This window comes from Plasmodium fragile, assembly GCF_000956335.1.
Source record: "Plasmodium fragile strain nilgiri unplaced genomic scaffold supercont1.96, whole genome shotgun sequence".
In the NCBI taxonomy this organism is placed as follows: Eukaryota; Apicomplexa; class Aconoidasida; order Haemosporida; family Plasmodiidae; genus Plasmodium; species Plasmodium fragile.
In genome coordinates this window covers 1-8,299 of record NW_012192676.1, presented here as the reverse complement: position 1 = coordinate 8,299, position 8,299 = coordinate 1, and the positions used below count along the sequence as shown (strand labels likewise).

At 40.9% G+C, this 8,299-nt stretch overlaps 3 protein-coding genes across 3 annotated transcripts; all 3 read right to left on the bottom strand.

Annotated features, from left to right (window-relative positions):
* Window positions 1-345: 345 nt before the first annotated feature.
* AK88_05128 (uncharacterized protein) lies at window positions 346-1,008 on the bottom strand (the record flags this gene model as incomplete). Its single annotated transcript, XM_012482730.1, has 1 exon — window positions 346-1,008. One exon carries the CDS (start codon window positions 1,006-1,008, stop codon window positions 346-348), a length of 663 nt encoding a protein of 220 aa, XP_012338153.1.
* Window positions 1,009-2,180: 1,172 nt separating this feature from the next.
* AK88_05127 (uncharacterized protein) lies at window positions 2,181-3,536 on the bottom strand (the record flags this gene model as incomplete). Its single annotated transcript, XM_012482729.1, has 1 exon — window positions 2,181-3,536. The coding sequence occupies one exon, from the start codon at window positions 3,534-3,536 to the stop codon at window positions 2,181-2,183; it is 1,356 nt and encodes a 451-aa protein (XP_012338152.1).
* A 2,001-nt stretch (window positions 3,537-5,537) lies between these two features.
* On the bottom strand, window positions 5,538-6,839 carry AK88_05126 (uncharacterized protein; the record flags this gene model as incomplete). Its single annotated transcript, XM_012482728.1, has 1 exon — window positions 5,538-6,839. The coding sequence occupies one exon, from the start codon at window positions 6,837-6,839 to the stop codon at window positions 5,538-5,540; it is 1,302 nt and encodes a 433-aa protein (XP_012338151.1).
* Between the last annotated feature and the right edge of the window lie 1,460 nt (window positions 6,840-8,299).

Here is an 8,299-nt window from a genome sequence, read left to right as displayed (position 1 = left end):
TTTTTTTTTTTTTTTTTTTTTTTTTTTTTTGTGTACTAACTGATGTTGCTTGGTGGTGTATCATGTCCTTTCTGAATTTCCACCATTGTGTGGTGAGACATATTAAAATACGCCATTCTTGTACCCTTTTTAATATGTTATTTAGAAGCAAATTTTTGAATCATGGCCCTCGTTCGTGGGGTTATAATGTGGAGGGTAGTACGTGAAATTACTAAAATGTGACAGTGGGGGTGATGTGATTTATACAACTGTGCATGTGGGTCTATTCGTGGGTCCTCCTCCAGTCACCTCCAGCTGGTGCCAATTTCGGTATACACATATATGTAGCCCCTTCCCTCCGCCTGGTCAAAAGAAAAAATCGTGCATGTGCTTCCACTCGAAATTGTATCTCTGGCGTAGGAGAGCCAGGCCTTTGCCCAGGACCATATCAATCTGGTACTTATAAAGTGGGTATTTCAAGAGCAGCTCATCATACTTTGTTTTTAAAAATTCGATATGCTCATTCATATTTTCTATTTTGAACGAGGCCAAAATATATGTCCCTGCGACTCCACTTGCACGTGATGACTGTTCCAACAGTTCATTTACATGGTCTCGCAAATCTTCTAATATAAATAGAACATCAAATAATTCGTGTATTACTTTTTTTTTTTTTAAAACATCTTCATCTTGTTCATATGGCTTTATCTTATCTTCTAAGGAGTTTAGAATTCCTTCCCAAATGGGGACATTCAAAACGAGGTGTACAGAGTCGTTCCAGTTGCTTGTTAAAATGTGGTCATACAGATCGTCCATTTCGCTCATTAATTTTGTTTTTTCATTTTTGGTGTCGTACAGGGATGTGAAGTAACTTCGTTTACTTACCAGGGGGGCCGTCTTCATCATCCCATGGTTCTGTTGGACGTGCGTGTGCAGGAAGCATTTTCTTGACGTGGGTGCTGTATCCTTGAAGCGGAAGCACAATTTCGGTATGTTCCCGCGGAAGGGGAGAGGCGGTAGTTTGGCCATTTTCCCGGGGTTTGTCCCCTTGGTGTATCCCTTATCCCAGTGTGCCCCCTAAGCTTAGCCAAAGCAGGAGCCCTCCAAACTTGGGATAATTATTTAGGGGGGAACAAAAAACCTCCCCACACTTGCCGTGGAATGGACAATAGGGAGAAATCGTTTGCAGTGAAAACGACTTGAAGGAATTTGAAAAATGGCCCTCCTGGGGGATTTCCTCTTATGAATTAGAGATGGCAAAGAACAAATTCATTTCCCACGTGAAGTCATAAAAAAAAAAAAAAAAAAAGGTTAAAATATGCATGACAGCACGACACCTACATGTAGCCTTATTCGCCGAGCGCACCTTTTGGTTGACTCATTTGTACCAGACGTTTGCTCTTCCTCCTTAGGGTGTGCAGGATAAATTCGCCTTTTTTGTTACCCTTATTTTTCCCCACTTTTGGCACAATTTTTTGTTCCACACCGGATGCAAAACCATTGACCACTTCGTTTTATGACCCGCTGGTGAAAACCACACCATTCGAAATGTTTACTTCTTGCGGGTGAACACAATAGCAAAGAGGAAAAAGGACAGTCCGCTCTGCCGCTAATAACGCATGTGTAGTTATGCGTGTCAACTTAAAGTAGTGTGAAAGGAAAGGCTGGTACAGGATGTTGAAAGCATGCACACATTTTCGATAGGAAATTAAATAAGCGCATGTATTAAAAAAAAAAAAAAAAAAAAAAAAAAGATATTTTTGGAGTTTTCAGAATTGGGGAATCTATATTCCATTCATGTAAATTGCGCAGTAGGGTGTTCTCAGTGCGGAAATGAAAAAGTAAACCATGATTAAAGGGGGGAAGATGTGGTGGTGAAATTCGAAGACTTGATGACGCAGCGGTGAAAATTTGCAAAGCGAACAAAAACCGTGATGGATGATAAAATGGAGTAGAAGTCGCGCCTTTTGCTCATCACAGTTGGGGAGGCACATTTGTGTGTGTATGTACAAACAGGTGCACGCGGTTAGCGTGCATTTGGCAACTTGTATTTCCACGGGGAGGTCCAGTAGTGAACACGTCAGCGGTCGGCAAGTTTGTGCCCCTTCTCCGGGGGGCGCATATCCCCTCCGGGCGAGTCTCTTACCCCTTTTCCGCAAGCTGCATATTGTTCTCCGCAAACCTGGTGCGCGTGTCCCCCCTCAGACGTACAGGAGGAGCAGAACAATGAGGAGGATAAAAATTTTGGCGAGGAAGCCACAGTACCCAGCGGCAACTTTCACAGACATGTAACCAATTTTATTTCCCTTTCGGCAAATGCAAGTGAAGGAGGTCGTTTTGGGGATACTTCCGACGAGGGCAAAAATCTTAACCGTATTGCCGTCGTTGACTTCTTGATAATATTCTACATTTCCAATATTTAGTTGAGCATCTAGGTAGACCATTTTGGAAGGTTCTAATTCAGGGGATTCTCGTTGGTACACTTGGAAAAAGCACTCTGGTGAAATTTCTCCAGGACAACTCATACCTATCAGGTGATTATATGAAGTGTCCGTAAGGTCTATGTGGCAGGAAATTTGAGTGCTTTCTCCAAGTTCAGCCATATCGATATTATTTGTAAATGTGTGAGTAGAAAGATCAGAGGAGAAATTACAACCATGAATGAGTTTGTTCATAAATAATGGTTTCAACGATACAGTATAGGTCGTTTCTGGCAATTTGCAGGAGCACTCTGCGCTAGTGTCCACAGACTTTACATATACGGGTGCTTTAAATATGGCAAGATTTTTGTGGTACACAATTTTGTTGCTCTTATATAGCGTAAGGGCAGATTCGTCTTTTCCCTTTTTGAAACATTTATCATCCACTTGTTCGCAAGCTAGCACAACTAATTCTCCTTCTTGAAGTTCTAAGTCCAATTTATTTGATGTGAAGGAGTTTTTATTCAACTGGTTAGGCAAGTAAGGATATGCTTCATTTGTTAAGTTGATGGAGGTAATTTTGTGAGGATATTTTAATACGTTCACTTGAACCAAAGCAACTCTTCCTTTCACATTTGATATTATTTTCTCGGAGTTGTCGCAAATGCAGTAGAATTCAACATCCTTTGTATTGAAGGGAGATATTGTGAGAATTTTTTCTGTGTATTCTGCATTAGAATCATCTTCTTTGATGTCGTATTCAACCAAACCCATGTTTTCAATTTTTTCCTCTGTCTGTTTTTCATAATTTGTATACACCGTTTGGAAGCAATTTTCTGGTAGCATTTTAAAATTAGATCCAGGCTTCTTCTTCGGGATGGTTAATTTTATTTTGTCATAGATGAAGTAGGAATTGATGCTACATACGAGGGACCTTTTTTCTGTTAAAATGGGTTCTATATTGTGAACCCCTTTACTTGAGAAGTTACATTTGAACCCGAAAAATCCGGACGCGTCGTTGTTCAGGTCCTGTGGCTTTACGTACTTGACCTCGTCTCCTTTGGTCATCTGTATGTGCGTTATGGTGTGCAGCAGGGACAGCACGAGCAGAAGGTTCATTAACTGGCGCTTCAACATGGTTACACAGGTTAGAGTAGTGGACGTGGCGCGATGGAGGTGATGCAGTTGCAGCAGCGGGGGTTGGTTTTAATTTGATGAGCCCAGCTGTCTACTGATGCGGAGTCAAGCCGGCGACATGAACGTGTGTGCCCCGTTTTTCGATATGCGCACTATAAACACGGAAGTGATCCCTCTGTTGGCACAATCTCTATATCACGGAGGGAAGAGAGACGGAGGCCCTTTATAAGTACGGTCACGTGTATGATATATATATATTACAATTGCGTGTGCTGTAGGGATGGAATGAAGATCTCCCAAATGCACATACACAAACCGAAAATGTTATTATCACGTTATTTTGTTGAAGAAGTAAAGGCATGAGAGACCTGCGTGCACACTTGCAATGTATGGAAAGTACGGATGCGCAAAATATATATAAAAAAAAAAAAAAAGAAAAAAATTTACATGAAAAAAAATAAAAAAGACGCCCCTTTGTGAATTTTCACATGAGCAATGTGGATTGTGGCAGAGGTTCGCACGTAAGGGTTGGCGTATTGCACATGCTTGTGTTTATTCAAAAATTTGTCATTCGTCATTTCTTCTTTTCCCAACTGGTGAGGTAAATTCACTTTTTGAATTTTGCTCCTAGTTGGGAAGAGGCGGATATTATGTGTGCCCAAGCCACTATAGCTCTGTCTTATAGTATCATCGTAATTTTTTTTTTGTTTTTACACAGTAGGGGCTTTTTAATATTGCTGTACGGATTCTATGCCTGGTAATGTTCGTTTTTTTTTTTTTTTTATTTTCAATCCATATTTAAAGCGCTTATGCGTATGTGCAGTTGTTTTACCATGCTATGCATATATTCGAAATTTTTTTTTTTTTTTTTTTGAAGAAAACTGGATGTACAGCATCGACAAAAAAGGGGGAGGGTCCCCCTCGTGCGTGTGTATATGTATTCCTGCATGTATGTACGCCCGTATGTGTGTGTTCCTGCATGTATGTACTCCTATATGTACGCCTATATGTAGGCCTATATGTAGGCCTATATGTAGGCCTATATGTACGCCTGTACGTACGCCTGTATGTACGCCTGTATGTACGCCTATATGTATGCATGTGTGTATGCATATGTGTGGCGGGGTACGCCCCTTTTTCGGTGTAGAATAGCCATAGTGAGTATTATTTCCACCCCTTGTGCCTTCCCCTTTGGGATGTGTAGCGAGAATTACTTAGAGCGCACGGCGTTTCTTCTGCGTGGAAGTATCGTGTGCGAAAACTCCGCCGCTGTTGATGCGTACCTTGCACGAAACGGCTGCACACTGAGAGTTCGCCCATTTTGAAGTGGATAAAATTTACAGATAGTTCGAAGGAACTAGTGTGAAATGTAAGGCATAGACAGAAAGTGAAAAAATATTTCTTCTCAGAATAACCTATGAATTGGAGTTCTTTACCTCAATATATCTTTTTTTTTTTTTTTTTTTTAATTTTTGGCCATATTTTTGAGGGGCGATTTTTAACTATGCGGATTATGGGTGAAGAATAGGAACAGACGCTGAACCTGACATGGAGGGACGCATTGTTTTTACGAAAAATGAGGATGAATGCTCCTATTATATGTTCCCATCGTGGGCGGGGTTCAATTTATTTTTATTTTATTTTTTCTTTCAATTGGTGATTGTTCCATACGGAAGTGGCGCACCATGTGTGCTCACTCTGCCTCAGCATGGGGTTAGGTTTTCTCTCCATAGGGAGGAAGAAAAATGGGCGCAGTCTTATAGGGAGTGTGGGGCGCATGGCAGCGCGGCTACTTTATCGGCGCTGCGTTGTTCGTGTGTCTCCAGACACCTGTGTATATTTCCCAGTTGAATTTTTTTTTTCATTCCGGGCGATGCATTTTTCGGGGGGAGCATAATGCTCTGGTCATCACGTGGTATTGCAAGCCACGCAATGTGCCTATCTGTGTTTATCTGCTCAATGAAGCCTTTTTTTCGCAGGGCCAATGTGGTTTGAGGGTTATCACGCGTAAAGAAGAGCGATGAGGAGAAGCATCAAGGTGAGGCTGAGGAAAGTCCATCCGGAAGAAGAGTCAATCTGGAGTTCCATAATTCCAGTTTTTCCATTATGCTCACAAACACATCTCACAACTGTATATTTTTGTGGACTGGTTGGCAGTCCAATTATGTAGGATCCTTGTTGTGCATTGCTATAGAACTCTACATCTAGGGTTCCCAAGATGTCGGTTAACAAGAACGGGTGATAAGCCTTGACCCCGTTGACGTTTTTTTCATGTAAAACGTGTCTAAAGCAATAGGTAGGTGTTAATTTATAGGGGCACTTAATACCTGCAGAAAATATCTTCTTACTGGATCCGATATGTACAGAACAAATTCTTTCATTTTGTTCAATATCTTCTAAAGCAAACCCATCCGTGTAGTCTCCCTGTCCCTCCGGTTTCGTAAAATCACAACCATCTATGCTTTCCGTTTTTTGAAACTTCATGATAATTTTTACAGTTGGTTTTGTATTTTCTTTAATTTTAATAGCACAATTCTCTGTAGATAAAAACACCGTAGGAAATCTTATATTCAAAACGTGTTCTTGTAGAAGGCCATACTTGATGTTAATAATATTTTCGCATTCGTCTATTTCAGGTTGCTGATTGGGTTTAAACTTAAAATGAATAATATCATTTTCCTTTGCTTCAATTATTTTGTCATTTCCATTTTGCACTATATCTGTGTGTTCATATTCATTAGCGTCTGTAAAATCTATTCCCTTGGGTTTCTTGTTTTCTTTGTTTAAAATAATTTTTACTAGTCCTACTTTTCCTTCTTGTACTTGATCAGGCTCCTGACCTTTCTTCGTTTTCCTGTTGTCACATCTACAATATATTGTTTTGTTATGTTTATAATACCCTGGGATTATCAACATTTTTAATTCAAAATCGTTAAATGTTTTGTTGAAGGACAATGTTTGATCTAATTCTAGGAGTTCCATATCTTTTTCATTTTCTTCTGTATCATATGGGGAGTATAAGTGTTTTGTAAAGCACTTAGCTGGCACAGCTTCCAAATCTGTGTAGTCTCCAGTCTCTTTTTTTTTTGGACACACCATGGCTACGTAGTCTGTGAGATGTGGGTTATTCACCGTGCACCAAACTTCTTCATCATGTCCATTCGGTTCTTTCAGCACTGGCTTGATACTACTATGAGGATTCAATGCAAAGTCACATATATGCTCATTTGAAAGCATTACATTGCTTACACATTCCTTAAGTAGGAATCCATAGGTCGCTGTGGCCAGAGCTAGCGTCTTCATCCTTGACGATGCACTTCCCGTTTAGTGGTTCTATAATATATAGGTAATCACTTAGAGCTCGCCTTGACCCTTTTCCTACGCGTGTGCGGTTGTGTGTCTGCCTATGTCGCACGGATTATGTGTCCCTGTTGTGGGATCAGCCACTCTGTTCGCGTTTGCTTTATCCTGCCTGGTTTGGGGGGTTACAATTTCTCCAACTTGGGCGATACTTCCAAAATTATTGACGCGTTTTTTTTTTTTTTTACGCCTTTTGCTATAGTTTGGCACGCTTTCCCCAGCGGAAGCGAAAATGTAGGAAAAGCCCTTTATGTCTGCGCGGGGGACACAAATTCAATTTATCTCTGAATGCATAGCTGTAGGGTGTATCACCGCTGTTGCAAATTCGTTCCTGTTCTTTTTATATTCCATTGCGCAAAATGGACTATTTTTCATTCTTTTTTTTTTTTTTTTTCTGTCCTGCTACTTTTGCGGTGATCTAAGTGTGCACGTGTGTACATAAGTTTTTTTTTTGTTTTCCCCATCTGTTCAGGGTGTGTGAGCTCCACTGATCAAACGGTTATGAGCAGATACAAATAAATATATATATGTGTGTATTTTTTTTTTTTTTTTCCTGTGCGCTTGACCCACTCTGACGCTGCAGAAGGTGGCTGGTTGCCTAGGATCCCCTGTGACGTTGCACACCGCACGCAACGTGTGCGACCATGCAGCCTCCCTTTTCCACATGTACATACATCCAAGCACCAACGTTTTGTGAAGTAATCTGAGCAATGAGGTGTGCCCTCCCGATTTTTTCACTCGGAAATATTTATCTTGAGGGATATTTCCCCCTACCTGCACAAGTACTCAAATAGGAGGTCCTTTCCAAACTGAACGAAGCGCCCTCGCGAGGTTACGAACCTTTTCACTTGGGTATCACCATAAAGGGTACAACATACCATTCTCATATGTGCGTGTAGAGGGGGGGGGTGCCTTATGCCTTTTCAAATGCGTCCTTCTTTTGCCTCACGGGGGAATATCCACAAGCGGAGTGTAGGATATACTGTTGGGGCCTTTTCACAATTGCGCAAAAATGGTATTTACCTAATTGTAGAGTTTACCAAATGGGGAAGCTGCGATGATGAGTGGGGTGGAAGCAAAGAGGGAACGATGATGCCGGTTTGTTCCTTTAGCACATAATAACTCTCATTCAGGTGTCGGCACATTTACCGCATAAGCACGGGATGGATGGTCTCGCCGAAGCTGTTCGGTTACGTGTGTACGTATGGCTTTTGTGTAGCTTCTTGCCTTTTTTTTCCCCCCAATTTAATAGTGTCTACTTATTCGTCCCTTTAAAACAGAACAATTTAACCCCCTCTACACACTTTCCCCATTTTTTCGATTAAAAATGAGTTCCCTTTTTTTTTGTCACATGTTTGGTGGTGTGGCAGTAATATGACGATCAGGTGTTTTTTTTTTTTTTT